The sequence below is a fragment of the Protopterus annectens genome, chromosome 1.part0 (assembly GCF_019279795.1).
Source record: "Protopterus annectens isolate FY-2018-M chromosome 1.part0, PAN1.0, whole genome shotgun sequence".
Lineage (NCBI taxonomy): Eukaryota > Metazoa > Chordata > Ceratodontiformes > Protopteridae > Protopterus > Protopterus annectens.
The window spans coordinates 199,311,456-199,333,570 of NC_056725.1; the positions used below are offsets into that span (position 1 = coordinate 199,311,456).

Here is a 22,115-nt window from a genome sequence, read left to right on the forward strand (position 1 = left end):
TCACACAAAGACTGATGTCAGTAAGCAGGAGTCTCAGCTGCGCTGCAGGTGTCCTCCCTGGAGAAAGCTCAACTGAACATACTCACAAAAAATAATAGCAATAGTAATAATAATAATATAAAATGACTGGCTGGTGAAATTATAGCAGTAGACTCAGTAAACCAGTGAAAACAGTACCAAAGATCACAACTACAGAAATGTACTCAGTACATTCTGTGGCAATATACTCCTAACAACTTCAAAGATGGAAAACTTCAAACATTGCTGCAGTTAGGAGCATGCAATTAATTACTCTGATGCCTCCTGATATTCTGTGCGAATGAGGCTTCAAATTACTGTGCGTGTTCACAAAGCGGCTGTACAGCTGCCTACACTGCTGAAAGTCAACAGCTGAATGGCATCACCACCTAGTGTCCTCAAGCCTGGCTGTGCATTACAAATATTGTATTGTTTATTCTACCAGCCTTATCACCTCCATAGATATGCAAATGTACACACACACACACACACACACACACACACACACACACACACACACACACACACACACACACACGCACGCGCATACACACACTCCTGCAGTGGTAGCAAATACACACTAGTAACTTACAAGGACCATCAGCTACATGATGCTAAAGGGTTTAAGCTTCCCTCAATGAAATTTCTAGCAACTTACCCTGGACTAGCTTTTATGAGAGTACAGCCCAAGACAGTGGCACCACATTTTGAGAAAGGGCAAGACTGGTAGGCTTTAGCACCTTTTTTTACAGTTTGGCAGGCTTCAGTTCACACTGATAAGGAACACCATAAAGAACAATTTAAGCACCAATAATGCTTAGACAGCAAAAGATAAAAAAAAAAACATAGAACTACAAGCAAACTGGCATCTACCCTAATCCCATAATCTCTGGGTCTACAGTTTAGCATGGATACCAATTTACTGATTTTCTGATACATACCCACTGAAGTATTAGTACAATTCATATTTACGACAAGCTGAAGACTGTTGGGCGAAATCCTGAAGATCTTACAAACTTTTAAATCTCATCACCAGATAGTGAGAGTAATGTGGTGTTTAAAATGTTAAACTTCAACACAAGCTGAATTGCTGGAAAGGGATGGTCTCTGCACCAAGAAGTTCCACTAACAGGATTAAAGGGGCAAATCTGGTCCCTAAACCAACGCTATGAACAATTTTATGAACTTTAAAACATATCCACAATTCTGCTGAAAGACAAAAACCTCTGGCCACCAAACCTCTGATACAGTCCACAAGCAGTTTAGGAAATGAAGGACAACCATTGGCCTTGTTTGTTAGTGGAAACTGGCAAAGAAGTGATAAGCTGTTGATTATAGTTTTTTATCAAGCCACCCTCCTCACCTTCAAAAACATGACAAGTGCAAGCTATATGAACTAACTGTATAAATGCAATCCATTATTCTGGAAAATGTAATGGTTTTTACAACTGTCTATTAAGGAATCCTTTACAATTAAATGTACATTTCTCCTAACTGAAAAACTATACCTACTTAACTAGTTAACTTCTAAGGGCCCACCACTCAGCCACTTGCCATAAATAAGCCATTCTGCATTAATGCCTGACAGCACTGAACACAAGTGGCACAGTAACATTAGCAAAACATTTATTTTCAAAATCCCCTAGTGCGTTTAGGACTGGCTAACCACAATGATTTAGCAACCCCTGTAATCAGAAACTCGGGACTCAACAAGCATACAAGATGTTGCATCTCTACATCTGATGTTTGAAGGGTTCAATCTCCAGTTTTGCCAGTTCATAAAAGACCCATATGAAAAACAACCTTAAAAAAATCCCTTTTACAAAATATTAATGAGTTATGCCCACATGAAGACATTGTAAATTCCTACAAGAAATTCAATACTTGTAAAATGACAATGATGAAAAAAGCAATAAAAAATAAACACGCTGCAGTAATAACTTGGAAGATCACAGTTCTCTAGAATCTAAAGGATTCTGAAGTTCAAAATTCAGTCAGTGATTTGTATAAGGCTCATTCATGGTGCACTGGACTTCTTAATGTCATAAACACTGTAAGGAGAAATGCAGGTTATTCAACAAAACCCAGTTAAATGAGGTACACACATATTGAATTGGCTGTGAAACATAATGAAGACTCTTGTATGGATCAATATAGACTTGATGAAGAGGGTTACAGGCTGTGAGGCCAAGACATTATGCTTTCAGAACTGCTGATCCACTTGATTTTTGCAAATGCAGCTCATTAGCATGGATGCACTTCAGGTTGCCTGGTCGAGTACAGTAAGGAGCTCCTCGCCCTGTAAAAAGTGGTGGCTGTTTTGCAGCGGTGGGTCATCCTCAAAGTCATAGCAGAGAGTAGCAGAAAGTGTAGGGCCTTCAGATGAATATGGCAGCAGTTTGTTTAACAGTGCTAAAAGAAGAAGAAAGAATTGAAAACCTGAGGTAAAGAAAAATGGATGACACCAAACAGCAAATGTGATGCAACCTAAGTAACTACGTTTCACATAGTACCTACAGTACCAACAAATCTTTGACAATATAGTCAGTATATTGTGTGTTACATGCACATATAACTTCCAACCAATCTCTCTACCATAAATTTTACCTCTCCCGATTTTGTCTCATATTTCTAATCTGGCCTCATAAACGTTTTGACTGTTTAGCAAATCAGTGAGGATTACAGTCCAGAAATACCCTACGATACATTTTCAAACTTCTTATTCTTCAGAAAATCCATGCTGTTGAAAAACCTGCTGTTTCCTTAAAGAAATAAATCAGAGTAATACTTAAGACCATCCATGACTTGGGGCTTTTGTCCCTCATTATTTTTGGCTTTGTCTCTGATTTTTGAGCAAATAAGTTGAGAGCTTAAAAGGTGACATAGAAGACTTTCAAGTAGTTTCAACTGAAGGACAAAAACACCTGATAGACGTGGCTTTTCGCCACAAAAGCATGCACATCCTCCACTCCCCTTCAACACCCCTTGCAGTTATTTTCCAAGTAGGAAAACATAACAAGAAAGAGCAAATGTAAGTGAGGCACAAGCCTATTCTAGGTATCTTGACTGAAATGGCAGGTCAGCATACCTATGGAGATTACTATTGAGATTCAATACACAACAGATACTCCATGCAATCACTTAACTTCTGCTGAGATAGTCATTCCTAGAAGGCAATATCTACAAATCATCTTCTCAGCAATTATACTGACTCAACAAAAGTGAAGTCGCATATAGCAAAACCTGATACATTCAGAAAAGACAGTCACTCACCTACCAAAACAAAAGTAAGCTAAGGAGAAATGCAGTGGGCGAGAGTCCTGCCATAAACCTTTATGGACCAAAGAGGTATACTCAGACTAAAATGATTTGTGGAAATATAGACTCTGGACCAAGAAGCAGCTGCACATCTCAGCTGTAATAAGCAGCAAAGACCACCACTCCATACCTGAGATAAAGCCTGATAGGCAAAACACCAAATAAGCTAAGATTAAGAAGAAAGAAACTGCTCTTTTCTGCTTTGAGTAAAACAAGCAGTTATCTGGAATGAATACCAATAACAGACAGTCAAGGTTAACCTGTCAAGAATTCTATGTATATACAAGAGTACATGACGGAAAGAAAGACAGGCTTTAGTACACAAACTGGCACATGGAGACCTTACATGAAATCAGATTCAACCACCCTTGCCAAAATTTTTTCAGGCACTGCACATTAAGACTGTCCTTGAAGGATGCTTGATATTCAGAAAAAGGCAAATTAATATAAAACTTCTATGAAAGACAATGCAACACATTTTGAAAAGAGCTACAAGGGATGTGGCATCAAAAAGTTCCAGACATAAACAAGTTCCAGACATAAACAAGTTCCAGACCAAAAACAGGATCTCATTCACTGATTTACAGAATGCAAAAACATCAGAAACACACACTTAAAAAGTAGATCTCAAAATTCTGTGAAAGGATTTTCTGGTGATGCCTATAGGGTCAAAAACTGCTCCTCTTGTACTAGAAATAAAGCCTTTCTGTGGAGATTACTGAGGTCAGCAATTTCACACTCGGTCACAAGCAGCAATTCTTGAGTTAGAATAAATATGTTTGGAACTGTGGGACTCTACAACCACCAACATAAAATTATGTTTTGCATCTTTAGTTTTATTTTTCAGTTTGTCAGCTCCTGACAAGTAATCCAGTGGGTGTGAGTGAACTAGGCTTTGGCACTCTGAAGTAGTACTCATAAAAAACAGTACAAAAAGAAGATGGTGTTGCAAAACAGAGGACATTAAAACTTCTGGCAAATGTCAAAGGTGTGTACAATAACCATCAGACCAAATCTCTTAGGATCAACCAGCTGCTATAAGAACTTGGGTGACACCAACCCATATCTAGTTTCACCCACATACTTGGAAGCTAGGCAGGCAGGCGTAGCCACTTTAGAATGAAGCTAGAATAGACACCCAATGACTGGCTACTCCATGGGACCAGCTGATGAGGAAAAACATGTTAATTTCCTCAGTCTTAGCCAATGAGTCTTACCTGACTAGATGGAAGGCCAGAGGAGTAAACTCTCGGATCCTCAGTTCAACTGCTAATCTAATCTAATCTAATCTAATCTAATCTAATCTAATCTAATCTAATCCAATCCAGTCCAATCCTTTGCTGTGGGACTCAAGTGATGACTTATTGCAAGCTGGTCAAGTACTGTTATGATCTAGATGCTCAAATCTGGGAAAGGCAGTGCTAATATCCTGAAAACACCTTCAAAGTGGATGCCACAGGTGCATTTTCTATCCTCCTCTTAATGTTCACTGTTGGCATATGTAAGGCAACATCTCCAGCTAGTTGAGGAAGAACTTGCAACTCATGAAAAATGTTAATATTGCCACATCAGCATATTTTGAAGGAGAAAGTCTTGATCAGTTTTTGGCCTGTGAATCTGTTACCTTCTCTTGCTGGGACAAAAAAGACTTACAATCATAATAAGTACCCCCAATGCTGGTCCCTGCACTAAAGACTCACGATGTCAGCCATCTTCCTTGCGGATGGTTTAGATGTTTTACTTTTGATTAACTGCATGTCAACCAAAGCAACATGCAACTAATCACAGTAAACCCATTTTATAACTTTAAGAAAAGGAGGTGGTAGGTACACGTTTAAATACTAATAAGACTGCAATCAGCTGCAATACAACCCTCATAAAAGTTAGACCATGCCCCTTGTCTGCATAAGTTATTAAGCCACCTGACCTGACAGTAGGTAATAATCTGAATTTGAAAAAAAAATGAAAATGTACACTATCAATTTTTTAAATATTTGTCACTATTGTTAAAGGACAATGTATTAGGGGAGCAAAAATGTCTTCGACTAGGGAAGAGATGGAAAAAGAAATGAAAATTATATATAATTTGTTTAACCATAGAGGATATCCAAAAAGAATGCTAGATGATACTATTATTTATGTTAAAACTCAATGGGGAAAAAAATATATATGCCCTTACTCGGGAAGTATGTGGAAAGTAAAGTGAATACATCCAAAAAACAGATTTACTCAGGGAGAGTATGTGTATTAACCTACACACCATTTGTACATTACATTAAAGAAATTTTGGATAGACATTGGGATATCATTACTTTATCAGAGATATCCAAAGTTATTATGGGTGATCAACCTAGGGTGGTGTATAAGACAGCACCAAATATTAAAAGACTGTTGGAGAGAGTTAGTAATAACAAAACTACTAAGAATGAAAAAATGGTCAAAACAACGAAATGTGGAAGATGTAGGCAATGCAAACACATTAATGAGAAAACCAGTTTAATTTTAAGAGATGTTAATTGTACACAGATTAGAAGTAGAGGGGGAAATTGTAACACAAAACAAATAGTATATCTTGCATTATGTAAGCAATGCTCAGCCTATTATATAGGCAAAACTGAAAGAAGGCTAAGACAACGTATATATGAACACTACTACAAGATACAGATTAAGGATTCTAAAATGCATTATACAAACATATCAGTGAATATGGAGAATCACACACTTTCACCTTTACTATAATAGATCAAGAGCACTTTATCCCATTTGGAGGAGACTGGAAAACTAGGTTAGCATGTAAGGAAAGTAAATGGCAAATATTATTAGATGCAACCAGATTTCCAGGTATTAATGAGCATATAAGTATTAAACCCTTTTTAAAAATGGATTAACACATGTATATTATATACCAATTTTATAGATGTTTTATAGATTTTATATTTCTTACATTTTTAATATATTGTGTTATTATATTTATCATATTTATTATATTTATGTCATCATATATATATATATATATATATATTATATATATATATATTTATTGATATTATACATTTGTATTTTAATGAAAGTTAATTATATTCATTATGAAGTTTTTTAATGAATATTTACGAGATTTGAATATTATTATTGTACACATTTGATTATGTATAAATAGGGAAATGAAAACTATGCCTTTAAGAGAGCGAGCAAGATTTGGCGCCAAACACAGTGTATATTTGAATTTTAAATGGTGTAACACTAGTTCTGATGAAGTCTGCGGAGAGCAGATGAAAGCGCTTAACGACAACTAGTGGATTGTGGAATGCTTATGTTCGTGTTTTTATTGTGTTTCATTAAAGAATAAGCTGAACAAGCTGAATAAGCTGCGTAAACCTTAATTTCTTAATATTGGTCGTTTCCTGAGGCTTGTTGCTGAGGAATTAGCTGATAGTAGCGTACACCTTTATTACCAATTCCAGGTCGTCAGCCGGTGGTTGTCATTTGGGTTCGTGTGTTTCACTACTTTGGATTTACATTGTTGCTTACCGGAAATGGCAGGGAATGGTGAGGATGCGCTCGCAGCATCAAGCAGCGATGAACTCAAAACTCTGAGAGCAGAGGTACTGGGTTTGCAAACTGATGTTAAAAAACTTATGGATTTAGTATACAGTTTCATTGAAGTCACAAAAACAGCTGTCGAATCGGAGCGTATGTCATCGGCAAAAAATACTCTAGGAAAACAGTATTGTTGTGTACGGAAGGAGATAGTGCTGGATTTGGATACCAGCACACAGAACGATATACCAAATGGACAGATATGTGTAGAGAGCAGTGATGTACGTACAAGGAATGAATCTTTAGACTTAATCCATAAGGATGGAAATTTTGTATTGACACCGGAAAAAGATTTTACGTTTGATTTTAGTCTGTTCCATAATCGTATGGATACAGACTTACAAGGGGCAAAACCAAAGAAAACCATGCCAGTAAAAACTTATTCAACTGTTATAAGAACGGAGAATTTACAAACTAAAGGTACTGTAAAAAATTACAAATGCAAAATAGTAAGTCCAAGCGAGGACACTAGGTCCAAGCTAAGGACTGAGATTAATAATTATGGCAGCACTGCATTCTGTTCTAATAATGATGTAATTAACAAGTTTTTGATGAATGAGTATGATTTTGAAAAAGTGCATCTGGTACCGCATAATAAAATGGAATTAATGGATAAAAATACTATTAAAGAAATGATATATAATTTGGGTAGCAAACTGATACAAGTTAAAAATATAAAGGTGGACAATGCTTATTTAGCTTAAATGTATTAATATTCAAGTAGTACCAAAAGGATTGAGATTCTTTAAATTACCCATGGGCATTGATTACAATGAAAATGCTATGTATGAATTTAATAATTTATTTGATGAATTTGGGTATAAATATATGAAATTATTAATGAAATATAATGATGAAAAGTTATCAGCATTAATAAGTGAAGTTGAACATATTAATGAAGGCATAGTGCAACATCATGAATTTGAAGCTTGGAGTGATTTGTATCACAAACAATTTCATACAGCGGATAGTAAGGCACATGGTGTATATATACGGAAGAACAAAAAAATGGAACGTGATATACAAGCATATCAACAACAGAAAGCATATATATGGCCTCAGGAAAGAAAATACATATATACAGAGAGACAGTATAGGGATAGAGACATGAGAGAGGTACAAAGGGAAGAAAATTTTCAAGGAGGCAGGTTCCACCCGACATACAAGAAAAACCACACACAGTGGAACAGGAGATATTAGATCAAGATGGGGAAGAAAAAGTATATATTGTGCATAATGAGAAATTGGAAAAAACATGTTGAGCATATATAGTTATGAAAAAGATAACTGTGTAATTCAAAGAGAAGAAGAAGGAAACATTTCCCATAGCACTTATCAAATTATGAGTACATACAAAGGATTCAACGTGTTTAACTATACAGATTTTAGTATTACCCACAAATTTTATCAGTTATTGGGTAAAGGCATGAAATTCATACCAAACTGCAAATTTGATTTAGTAGACACTATCAAAGAAATAAAATTATTTTGTAGGAGAATGAATTTAGCTATTCAATTTGATAATAACTTGGAAGAAGAAGGAAATAGATATGTAGTGTCAGAATTAAAAAAGAAAAGTAGTTACATGCCAGTCAACAATACACATGTGAATAATTTTGAAAAAATAGTTAGCAAAGAAATTTATTGGTTTAACAAAGAACATGTAAAAAGGAGAAACAGATGGGATATTCAGGAAGATAATCTAACTACAGGTGAAAGAGAATGCTTGAAGGAACTTATGAAAAACAAAGAAATTAGAATTATGAAACCCGACAAAGGGGGTGGAGTAGTAGTATTCACGAATCTTGCATACAAAGCTGAAATATACAATATATTATATGAATCAGGTAATTATGAAGCAGTATCCATGAATCAGATCAACACAGGATACAGAAGAATAGATTTAACGTTAGAGGAATATCTATTGGATAACAGGATTACATTAGATATATATGAATTTTTAAGGACAGAATACCCTTCTATGGCACACATAGTAGGAATACCTAAAGTTCATAAATCGATAAACAAACCACCTTTTAGACCAATAATATCAGGTTCTAAATCAAAAACCTATAATACTGGGTTAACAATAGATAGATGGATTAAACATACCTATGATGGTATATCTCATTTAGTAAAGGATTCGTGGGACTTCTTGGGAAAAATAACTCCCAATTTATGGGAAGAAGAACTTATGTTTGTTACTATTGATGCATGTGATTTATTTTCCAGTATTCCGAAAGAAGAAGGATTAGATTATTTTTGTAGTAGTTTAAGGAATTTCTCTAAGCTAAGTTGGGACAAAATAGTTCTTATCTTAGACATGATGGCACTAGTATTAGATCATAATTATATCACATATGAGGGGGAATATTTTAGACAAAATAGAGGTGTTGCTATGGGTGCGTCATGTGCACCCATATTTGCTAATTTAGTTATGCTTAATTGGGAAAATGAGTTTGTGTTCAAAAGTGAATATTATTCTAATATAGCATTTTATGTGAGATTCCTTGACGATATATTTATTTTGTGGAAAGGGTCTGAGGAAAGTATAAACAAATTTTTAGAGTATATAAATGGAACAACTCATTTTTTAAAATTTACTCATACAATTAGTAATACAGGAATAGCTTATTTGGACACCTTCATTTACAAGAATTTGGATGGCTTCTCATCCAAAGTATATAGAAAAAAGACATTCTCCAATGATTATGTATTTTATACCAGTAACCATCCACCACATATTTTTAAGAACATTGTTAAAGGACAATGTATTAGGGGAGCAAAAATGTCTTCGACTAGGGAAGAGATGGAAAAAGAAATGAAAATGATATATAATTTGTTTAACCATAGAGGATATCCAAAAAGAATGCTAGATGATACTATTACTTATGTTAAAACTCAATGGGGAAAAAATATATGCCCTTACTCGGGTAGTATGTGGAAAGTAAAGTGAATACATCTAAAAACCAGATTTACTCAGGGAGAGTATGTGTATTAACCTACACACCATTTGTACATTACATTAAAGAAATTTTGGATAGACATTGGGATATCATGACTTTATCAGAGCTATCCAAAGTTATTATGGGTGATCAACCTAGGGTGGTGTATAAGACAGCACCAAATATTAAAAGACTGTTGGAGAGAGTTAGTAATAACAAAACTACTAAGAATGAAAAAATGGTCAAAACAACGAAATGTGGAAGATGTAGGCAATGCAAACACATTAATGAGAAAACCAGTTTAATTTTAAGAGATGTTAATTGTACACAGATTAGAAGTAGAGGGGGAAATTGTAACACAAAGCAAATAGTATATCTTGCATTATGTAAGCAATGCTCAGCCTATTATATAGGCAAAACTGAAAGAAGGCTAAGACAACGTATATATGAACACTACTACAAGATACAGATTAAGGATTCTAAAAATGCATTATACAAACATATCAGTGAATATGGAGAATCACACACTTTCACCTTTACTATAATAGATCAAGAGCACTTTATCCCATTTGGAGGAGACTGTAAAACTAGGTTAGCATGTAAGGAAAGTAAATGGCAAATATTATTAGATGCAACCAGATTTCCAGGTATTAATGAGCATATAAGTATTAAACCCTTTTTAAAAATGGATTAACACATGTATATTGTATACCAATTTTATAGATGTTTTATAGATTTTATATTTCTTACATTTTTAATATATTGTGTTATATTTATCATATTTACTATATTTATGTCATCATATATATATATATTTATTGATATTATACATTTGTATTTTAATGAAAGTTAATTATATTCATTATGAAGTTTTTTAATGAATATTTACGAAATTTGAATATTATTATTGTACACATTTGATTATGTATAAATAGGGAAGTGAAAACTATGCCTTTAAGAGAGCGAGCAAGATTTGGCGCCAAACACAGTATATATTTGAATTTTAAATGGTGTAACACTAGTTCTGATGAAGTCTGCGGAGAGCAGATGAAAGCGCTTAACGACAACTAGTGGATTGTGGAATGCTTATGTTCGTGTTTTTATTGTGTTTCATTAAAGAATAAGCTGAACAAGCTGAATAAGCTGCGTAAACCTTAATTTCTTAATATTGGTCGTTTCCTGAGGCTTGTTGCTGAGGAATTAGCTGATAGTAGCGTACACCTTTATTACCAATTCCAGGTCGTCAGCCGGTGGTTGTCATTTGGGTTCGTGTGTCACTATGAAGTGTTAAGTATCCTTCCTTCAATATAAACAAATAATGTTGATTGTTGTAGAGATAACACATTCAAATTAAGAAAAAATAAGATAAGCCAATCAGTAGTTTTCACACCAACTTAATAACAGAACTAGTGCATGTACTGGGATAATGACTGTGGTTGTGTGCTGGTGCTTTCAGTCCTCAAGTTTTGTGCACTACTTTGTCAACCTTACACTTATTCACCTTAATGACCACAAACAGTGGTGCCTGTGGAACAAAGTCAGAAGGGAAAGATGCCTGCACAGTGAAATAGTGGTGCATAATCAGTGTTATGTGTCCTGAGTGATGGTGCTGCTATGGTGTGCTGTGAGTTACAATGAAAGAAGAAAATAAATCCCTTTATGGGTCATACAATACATGGACTCGTGCATCACTCTTAATGCCTACCCCTCTTTCCTGTCTGTTTACACACCAGAGTCGGTAGCTTGACAGTTTCAAAATGATGCACCAACCATATGTTATAAAGGACAGGTAATGACAAACAAGGAACAAAAACAGAGTTGTCAGAAATCACAGTACAGATGCCACAGTCAGTTTCAAACAAATCAACTTTAGACCATGGTCCAGTCTATGTCTCTCTCACTCCCTCTCTCTATATATAAATATGTATCTCAGAGACTACTCCTTCAGATATGTATCTCAGAGTCTACCCTGTCTATTGAACAGGCTCCCCATCCATGTGAAGCAGAGTTCCTCCCTAACCTAATTCAACTGCAACTTGGACAAATTGGATGGGGAACAGGAAATTCATCCCTGGTTTGGCACCTATGACTCTAATAGACACAAGTAGCCCTGCTTGTAAATGTGTCATCTCCCAAACCCCTGATTACATTTATCAAGGGTATCAAAACTTGTCATAGATTTGGGATGCATCGCTAGGCAAAGGCCCTTGTGGTCGTTAGCCTAGTAAACACCTATGAAATTAACCTATGAACATTATATATATATATATATATATATATATATATATATATATATATATATATATATATATATATATATATATATATATATATATATATGATTTTTGTATAAAAGACAACTTTTGATGGATCTCATTACAAAAACAACTTATAATACTATGGTATACACTGCTAAATCTGCAGTTACTTCCTTCATTTGGAACTTTTACAGCAGCATATGTTTTGCAAGAGAATTTTACTGTAGCATCAACTCTGTATTTGCTTTATGAAAATTTTTTTATAGTAGAATCTGCCTTTATCGTATTATGTGTATGTTTTTACAGTGATTCAGACTGTAAAGTTTGTGTGTGTGTGTGTGTGTGTGTGTGTGTGTGTGTGTGTGTGTGTGTGTGTTCAAAATAATAAATTCCACTTGTGAAAACTCACCTTGTTTGTTCAACTTTTCCCACATTACATCACATTAACATAAGGTCTACATTTACAATATTTTATACAATGACATTCTAGTTGTTCACAGAAGTGGTATCAACATCAAACAAAAAATCAAAGATGGTTCTTCCGAAGTTAAGTGCAGAGAAAAAATGTACAGGGAAATGCATTTTCTTTCTGCCAGCACCTGCCTCATAAAGATCTACTCACTGTGTATTTAAATAGAGGATGAATTACATAATAAAAAACACTATTTTTGCAGAGATTATGCTCAGTATACAAATGAAACCACAGCAGAATTCTTAAAGAAGCCAGTTCTCACCCTCAGATGTTGCCAGTATTTGTTGCTTCTTCTCCACGTTGCCATCCATACGTTTTACCCTTTTTGTACAGTTGGTTTCTGCTCCATCTGTGTCTGAGTTCAGCAAGAGGCCCTGCAAAATCAGGATTCATGAAGCACAGGTTACATTAATGAATATTTTTCAGATCATCATCTGGCTACATAGCAGGCTAAATATTTGGTGCTGACACTAAATGTTTATGTTAAAATCCTGAAATAAAAAACAGTACAACTATATTCCAACTTACTGTAAATGGCAAACAGAGAGGGGATTCAAATTTTGAACTTCTCAAACTGGCACTATTTCAATCATGCATTAGGTATACAAGTCTAACAGAAACAAACCAGTGTCAGTCACAAAGTGGAGAGGGTGTTCCAAGCCATTACACTACTCTGTTTGACCTTCCAGCCAGCACAACCTAAAAAATGCAATGTGCTGTTACATAAAATGATACAACTGCCTAGCTTAAAGTAAAATCCAACCACATGTACTGGATGGAGAGGCCATCAAGACACAAAGTGGCTTTCTGTACTGGTAACTGTAGGGAATAATCCCAAATAGTGAAATTTAAAATTCCTTATTGGCTAGAATCACAGGATGACAAAAAGGCTACACTGTAGCAACTGCTACAGTTTATACACTGCATGGAGTACCACAGCACTCAGGTTTTAGTTAAAAAAAAAGGAAAGGTTTTAAACGGTAGCAAACTTCTTACTACTATGTGGCAAGCAGTTGCTATAGTTTAGATCACACAAGGATTGCTACAGTGCTCAAGTTTGACCACAAATGCAATACTGATTGTACCATCCAACACTTTGCGCCTGGGTCATTTATCCTTCTCGCCCCACCCTAACTATGGTATTGCCTGTGAAAAGAATAGAAGGGGAATGGACTGGTTCAAGAAAAATTCCAACATTACTTTGGGGAGGAGACTTAATTATAACGGACACATGACGTGAGAAATATGAAATGCATTCCATCTAAAAATAAAAGTCTGATGATCAGAGATGCCTATTGGCACAGGTGCTGGGTCACAAAGAAAAGCATCTAAGAGGCAAACTTCAGAGCAGAGGGCAGGCAAACATGTCAGTCATGATATTTGAGTCCCAATGAAAAGATGACTTGTTCTTCAAAGGACAGCAAAGATGCAGAATCTGTTTAATGGGCTGTGTAGCCAGACAGTGGTGGGCCACACCTCTGCTCTTGTTTAGAAGGTGAAGGGCAGAGATTTCAAATACATGCTGACAGTGCACTAAGTAAGATCCAGGTAATACAAGCCATTGAGATAGGTCATGATCAAGTGCCCAAATAAGATACTGTGCCCTAAAATGAAGAGGTTGCCAGTTAGAAGAATATGTGTGATGAGCAGAAGGACGTCTGGTAGTATCGGTCACCTCTAAAACTCTGACCAGAAGGTCTGGCAGCAGCAAAGGATCTGAATAAGCAACCAGGCTTTGAAGTGGAGCCAGTCATTTACTCCAAATTGGAAGGACTTCCTTCGCTTACCCTAAAATAGTTTCTTGCATTCCTAGGGACCTGAGAGATTAACACAGTTAAGGTAAGTTTTAGTCTTTCACCTCTGAATTTTGCAATAACATATAAAATCAATGAGACTGAGGGAATGCATCAAAAAAAAAAAAAAAAAAAAGAATGTGCCCCCTCCATCAACTCCTCTTTCACTTCTAGATAAAGAAGAAGAGACTAAATCACAGTCTCTGGAGTGGTGAATAGGTCGATCTCAGGGTGCCCTTGAATTTTTAGCTCCAGAAAAAGAGTAGAGATGCATCTGAAGAAATCTGCCATCACATTTAATTCCTAGGAATTAACTATTTTAAGAGCAGAATGCAGAATGCACTTAAACAGCAAAAAAGATAATCTTACGATCTCCTTTTTATACTGAACAAATGTATTGCCTACAGCTAGGTGAGACACACAACTCCGTGCAATGGAGGGGTATGATAATGATGACGTGCTGCCATGTGTTTGCTCATGTACCACATCAAGGACGGGATATCCAAAAGAAGATTTTGTGTGTATGTGTGTGTGTGTGTGTGTTTGGGGGGGGGGGGGCAGCTTATTTCAACTTCCTTTGCCATCTAGCCAAAAACTGCTTCCTGAAGTTCCAGCTGATAAGGAGGCTCCTCTTCCTGGGGTCAGCTTTACCTGAACTATGAAGAAGGCAAAGCGAACTTCTGACTCCCAAGCAAAGCATTCTTGGCAGGACCTGCAGTAAGTTCTGATACAGTAGGTGAAGTCCACAACTGCGACTGGTGAAAAGAGTCCATCACTCCCAACCTTTGTGGCAAGTACATGATACCTCAATATCCACTGCAACACTGCATGTTCAGCTGTGAGGCAGCAGTGCGACAACGATGGAGGATTACAGGTGTTACCAGGCCCAGAAAACAAGAAATGTCTAAGCCTGGACTCTACAGTCAAGTTCCTCTCCGTAGGCAGGGATAGCAGTAATGTGATATGTTCAGCTCTGCCTCAGTAAATGCAATTACTTGACCAAAAAACCCTACCATTTGGTACCAAAATATGTCTACAGATGTAGACAAGGTTTCATTCCCTGCATTTTTGTTCAACACAGACTGGGCTTTTTCATCTACTAGAGTACAATTTTCAGCCACTCGTTGCTTATACAGCCTCCTTTAGCTTCAAATACAGTGGTTAAGTGATTACTTAAAAGGAATTTGACACAATGTCTCCCAGACTCTCAGTGGTTCTGCCTTGGGATCTGAATTTTGTAATGAAGTTGATTCTGCCTGCTAATGAACCAATCAATTCTACTTAACTGAATGTTCTACCTTGGAATACTACATTTCTGTAAAATGCCAAAATCCCTTTTAGGAGTGACAGTGGCAGAAAACTTGGTTCAGGGAGTATTCTACCACCAAGGTGATTCACTGTAGCCTTATATACTAGTGCACAGAAATGTACAGAAGCTGAAGCAGGAGATGATAAAGCAAAAAATTCCCATTTTCTCTTTGCTGCCAACATTGAGTGCATTTAGAATTAGCACATTTGCCCCCACCCCACTGTGAAAACATGATTTTGTTCAACTGGTTGCAGTTTCCCCCAGGTAAGTTTGACAGGTGCAGAGTAAACTGATTTACTGTGTGTGTAATGTTTCGTCTTCACACCTCAGTAGTGAGAGTGCTGACTTAAATCAAACAGCTGACACAGTGTGAGATACACTGTTTGCAATTCTTTCAGTGGAAAGAATTTACATCAGTTTTAGTGCTTAGTCTTTTTATATCACTACCTGTTTTCAGTGTTCCTTTAGCCTGCCACAAAAGCATTTGTTGCTGCAGTCTTTATGCCTGCCTTCTTCATAGCACCAAAAAAAAAAAAACAAACAGTGAAAAGTGTGTAAAATAATCTACGGCCACAACTCAAGAGTGCAACCTCAAGTGTTAGAGTTCTTCCAAATGATGAAGAAAGTACAGTTGTGTGCACTTACCATAAATGTAGATGTTTGAGTGTATTCACTGCTGCAGTCCTAACCATTGGGTTATCCATGCTGTGGTAGCCCTCAGTCGGTCCGAATACCAGAGTCAAGGTTTTGTGCGTTGGCTGCTGTCGCTTGCAGGTCGTCTGAGGCATAAAGGAGTGCAGGCAAAGCCATTACCTCAGTTTTTCTTGCCTTAACCAACCAAAGAAGTCCAATTTTAATAATTAATAGTAGTCCTGTGGTTAGAGACCCCCATAAAAATATGTCTCTTTGTAAGGACATCAGTATCAGGGGAAAGGAAGGAGGGAAAGCGTGACTGCAGCAGTGAATACACCCGAACATTTACATTTATGGTAAGTGTACACAACTGTACTATGTTCTTCGTGTTTCACTGCTGCAGTCCTAACCACTGGGGAGATTCCCAAAGCTGAGGAGAAGGGTGGAAGGTTGATAGAAACTTAAGATTGGGTGAGCATGCCCTGCAGAATTGCAGAGGAAAACCCAGCTCTAGCTTTTGAGAATAGATTCAGATGGTAATGTTTGGTGAAGGTGTGTACTGAAGTCCATGTGGCAGCTTCCAGGATGTCCTTGGTGGGTACCCCTCTAAGAAATGCTGTGGAAGTAGAGGTTGCCCTAGTCGAATGGGTTGAACGACTGAGGTAATGGCATCACCTGCTCTCCTTTATAGCTCGGATGACCTGACGTCACCCAGCAAGCGACAGCAGCCGGCACACAAAACCTTGACTCTGGAAATCGACCGACTGAGGGCTACCACAGCATGGATAACCCAATGGTTAGGAGTGCAGCAGTGAAATACGAAGAACATCATACAAAAGGACTAAAGTATGCCTAAAATAAATTATTCCTATATATATATATTTATGCATTCTACAGCAACAGATACCTACTTCTATGACAATTTATCACAAAGTACAGCTGTGTGAAGGAACTCACCATAACTGTATATATTCAAGTTCAAAACCATTACAGCAGCACATTCTGAATAATGAAATTTTGTCATTGTGTGTAGGTTTGTTTTCTGGCCAATTTTTAGACCAGTACAGACATCCACTTCCAAGTGATGGACAGAAAATGTCAGATGGAAATACAGATGTGAATATAAGGGTAATTCATGCCATCTTCTGATCATTTATTGGAGCAGGAAGGTCACCAACAAACACAATGAAGTCCCTCCATACATTCCAAGTTTTTAGTAATGTACAACATGAAAATTCTGTCTAAAGAAATGCTAAGCAATCCTAAGTAAAGAGTTACAGTATTAAACAGACCCAATGCACTATTAACAGTAAAACACTGCAGGAAAATGAACCTTGGAAACTAGAGAACCAGGAAGGAAAGGCCTAGGCATTTTTGGATGTTCTGGTTTCCTCCCACATTCCAAAGACATGCAGCAGGTGGGTCGGACACTCTAAATTGGTCCTAGGTGTGAGTGTATGAGCGGGTGTGTGCTACGGAAGAACTACCATGATAGGGCTAGCCACCCGGTGGTGTAAACCTTGGCTCTAGTTGATTGTCACTGCTGAAGTGACACCCGACCCAAAGTGCAAAAAGGGGTTGAGGATGGATGGATATACCTGATTATAATAATAAAACTAATTTTACAAAATGGTGGTCAGAATGCTGCGACTGAGCCTGAGTTCTACTCCTATATCATGCCAAGGCAGACAGATATCCATAAGATATCTGCATTTTATGGACCGTCTTACACAACTTCACAGGTCAGCATTTTGTGCATCTCAGAATATTTTGGTTCTCACCCTAACATAATAAACACTGCGAAGTTCACCTACCAATGAGATGTCTGCTAGTGACTTTTTTCATTTAACTCCAGAAATTCTCAAACTCAAAAAATTAAAACAGGTAGCAAAAGTGTACACCAGAAAGAAAATGGCAAAACCCTAAAGGGGTATTAATAAGTTAGATACCCTGAAATTTGTGAATGGAAGTCTGATGGAATTGTACAAATGAAGAGACAGTACTCCTCAGAAGAAAAAAAAAATAAAGGTAAATGTCCTGAGTCTGGTATGTGCTGGCACTTGGAGCGATGAAAACCCATCTATGGTCCAAGTCACATGAGTCCAAATAGTGGCTTAGATGTCTGACATTTCTGGTAGACACAATGAATGGGCCTATCCTGAGGGCTAAAGGACAGAGCTGGTCACTCATACTATTTAGAAAAGAAGGTAAGGTAAAACAGCGGGAGGCCTAGAGGCAGGTGTTAGGCTTGGTAAGCCAATGAGTGGTAGCCTTCACACTGAGTGTACAGAGGTGTGCATTTGCAATGGGGGCACTGTGGGCCACTGCAGTGACATGGATCACATGCCCCCATATCCAGGGTGTGGGTTAAACTACCCAAAAATGTGGGATGGAGGAACAAATGGGTACTATCTGGTCATGATTAGGACTGATGGGAATGGGGGCAAATATTAGGCAAGTTATCAGAAGGTAAATAAGATGCCCATCTATCCATTCATCCACTACCCCTTTTCCCATTTTGCACATGGGGTCAGGGTGTCACTTCAGCAGTGACAATCATCTAGAGCTAAGGTTTACATCAAAGAGTGGCTAGTCCTGCCAAAGTAGTTCTTTCACACCACACACTTGCACACACACTCACACCTATGGCTACTTTAGAGTGTTCAATCTGCTTGCTGCATGTCTTTGGAATGTGGGAGGAAACTGGAGCACCCGGAGGAAACCCACACGAACACAGGGAGGACATGCAGACTTGACAATAACTGAACCAGGGAACCACTTGCTGTGAATTGACAATGCTATCTACTGTGTCACTGTGCTGCCCTATGCTTTTTTTTAAGGTGTATATGGATGCCTGCTCATATACACATCTTTGCAAGTACTTAGTAGACCTCACTTCATAAGCTGAGCTGGGCTGTGCATAACAAGCAGGTGTGTGTCTTCTAGCCAGATATCTAGAGCAGTGCAGATATCTACTTTTAGACAGTGATAGTGATAGGTAATCCACCTGCTCTACAAATCTGGCTGGAAGACACACTAGGTAATCCATCTGCTCCAGAAATCTAGCTAGAAGACACACTAGATAATCCACCTACTCTAAACATCTGTCTAGAAGATGCACACCTGCTGGCAATCAAAATTCCATTACTTAGCATCTGCTGTGCAATGAATATCTCGCTTCACCACACTGCTCCTATGTACGTCACTTAGAATACATCTTTAACAAACCCCCTTATATCTTAAGAAGACTACATCTTAAGAACATCATTCCAGTCTGTGTTTTCTACCCAACTACAGACTTGTTGCTCATGTTTGAGTGAAATATGTTCAGACACTGTACTTATACTTGTTTCTCAAGCATAAAGAATAGCTGTGTAAAATCTTACCATAATGACAGATTTCCTTCTCTTCTCTGTTGCAGTACTCTTTACATGGGGGAGTTTTCCACCATGGGTGACCTGACATTGGCTAGTATACAAAAGTCTTTCACTGCTGTAGGGAGCGTAGTATGTCGCATGTAGGCTGCTATGGTATGTCGGCCATAAAAGTGATGTACGCACGCACCAACCTCAGAACTGAATGCCCAAGGAGGAAAGCCAGCCTAAGGAAAGTAGTCTATGACCATCCATGGTAAAGAACTGACAACCAGGGGGAAGGAGGGAGGGATTGGAATACTGCAACAGAGAAGAGAAGGACATCTATAGTTATGGTAAGACTTTACACAACTAGTCCATGTCCTTCTATTCATCGGTTGCATTATTCTTTACATGAGGGAGAGTATAAAGGTTCATGAGGAGAGGGTAGAGGAAGTAGCTGTTGAGCTCGCCAGAAAGCCACGGAGTATGGCCCTGGCAAAACCTGCTCTAGACTTGGAAATGCCATCCAATTTGTAATGTTTAGTGAAAGTATGCACACAAGTCTATGTAGCTGCTTCAAGAACAAATCTAGTGTCTAATCCCTTGAAGAAAACATCTGATGAAGCTACAGTCCTAGTGGAATGGGCCTTTACAGAAACACATAACAAAACAAAATACCCTTAGAAATCCAAACAGAAGCAGTCTGCTTGGAAATAGGCAAACCCACAGCCCTGGGATGACCGGAGACAAAAAGCTGGTCTGATTTCCTGAAATGTGGTGAAGAGGCAGAAAGTTTTTGAAGTAGGAGGTGAGGTCCTGCGCCTTCTGAGAGACCCTCATGATGTCTGTCTGTATCCTGCATCTCAGGAAGATGTGATCCTGACAGGGCTGAGAACGAAATTTTTGTGGTTTATGGTGAATCCCAGACTTTGTAGAAGAGAAATAGAAAAGAGGATATTTTGCAGTAGGATCTCTGGGGTGGCAGCCAGAAAGAGGACATTGTCCAGGTAAAGGAACATGTGGATGCCCTGAAGCCTGCATAGGCAATCACAGGAGCTAGACATTTTTGTAAATACCCTTGGTACAGTAAAGTCTAAAGGGTAAGGCAAAGAAATGAAAATGCCAGGAAGACTCAGAGAATTGCAAAAGCTTCCTGCAGCTGGGGCAGATGGGTGTCTGTAGGTATACATCTTTGATATCCAGGGAAGCCGAGTAGGCTTGTGGCGGAATAAGGAGAAACAAGGTCTGAAGAGTTAACATATGGAAGGTGGGTTAACTTCAGGGAGGTGTTGAGATCATACAGATCCACAATGGATCTCCAAGGACCATGCTTTCTGGGTACTAGGATTTTGGAGTAGAAGCCTCTGCCTTCTTGGTCCTGAGGAACTTCCTGAATGGTCCCTTGTCTCCGCAGGTCTAGTAGTACTTCTGGAAAGGGAGGTAGTTGTTCCCTTGGTGGTTGAGGGATGCCACTGAAGGTAGGTAGGGAATCCCATACCGGGAAGTATCCTTTTTGAATGACAGAGAGAACCCAGGAGTCTTGAGTTATGCTTTCCCAGACTGGCAGACACTCAGGGGTGCTGGAAAAGAAAAATGTGGGTAAGGTGGTTTGAGCATTCAGGGGGAACCAGGTTTGTCAGGAAAGGGCCGCTTCTGAACCGGAGTTGCAAGAGAAGCCCTGGGCTGCTGAGGCATCCTATCATCCTTTTTTTGTTTTAGGTGGAGGATGGCGAGAGTGCCTACATATAAAGGCAGTTTTTGCTGGGTAATTTCATTTAAATTTAGGCACTAGGGGAACAAAAATGTGTTTCAGCTCCTGCAATTCCATTCCATTTTCCTGCAGGGATTTAAATAAGTTAGCTGCAGGGCCATACAATGCAGAGTTGTCCAAAGGGGCATCCATAAATTTAGATTTAATGTCCTCTGGTAATGGCTGGAGTCTTAACCTTAAGACAGAACCAGAGGCAGCTACCCTGGCAGAAGCCTCTGCAGCATCATAGCTGCATTGGATGGAGTGATGGGCTACTCATGAGGAGGCTCCAGGTCTTATTCTCTGAATCAGGCAAATTAGAAATTACCTAAGACAGTTGAGACAGAAGCTCTAGGGCAAATGTGGTCATGTGTATTTGGTAATTATTGGCTCTAAATGCCAAGGTAGTTGAAGTGCACACTTTCTTGCCTAATCTTTCCAGGACCTTGCTGTCCTTAACTGAAGGATGGAGAGAGAAGTTGAAGGCAATAACCTGGATGGTTTGTCTGAAGCCAATGAAATAACCGATGGATCCGCTGAAGGACATCTGAACAGGAATTTGCAGTCCTCGGGTACCTTGTAAAATTGGTAAGGCTTCTTAGGGAGAAGAGGCTGGGAATTGGGGGCCTCGAAGGCACAGGCAAAGGCATCTAGAAAAGCAGGTAA

The 22,115-nt window shown here is 38.1% G+C and overlaps 1 protein-coding gene across 1 annotated transcript in view; it reads right to left on the bottom strand.

Annotated features, from left to right (window-relative positions):
* Positions 1-1,627: 1,627 nt before the first annotated feature.
* LOC122789989 (hypoxia-inducible factor 3-alpha-like) overlaps positions 1,628-22,115 on the bottom strand; it is a 925,419-nt gene continuing 904,931 nt past the window's right edge. The window contains exons 14-15 of the mRNA XM_044057541.1: positions 12,871-12,982; positions 1,628-2,430 (exon numbers count right to left, since the gene is read on the bottom strand). Of these exons, the coding sequence (XP_043913476.1) occupies positions 2,279-2,430; positions 12,871-12,982 (264 nt within the window). The 3' untranslated portion in view covers positions 1,628-2,278. The remainder of the gene's footprint in view (positions 2,431-12,870; positions 12,983-22,115) is intronic.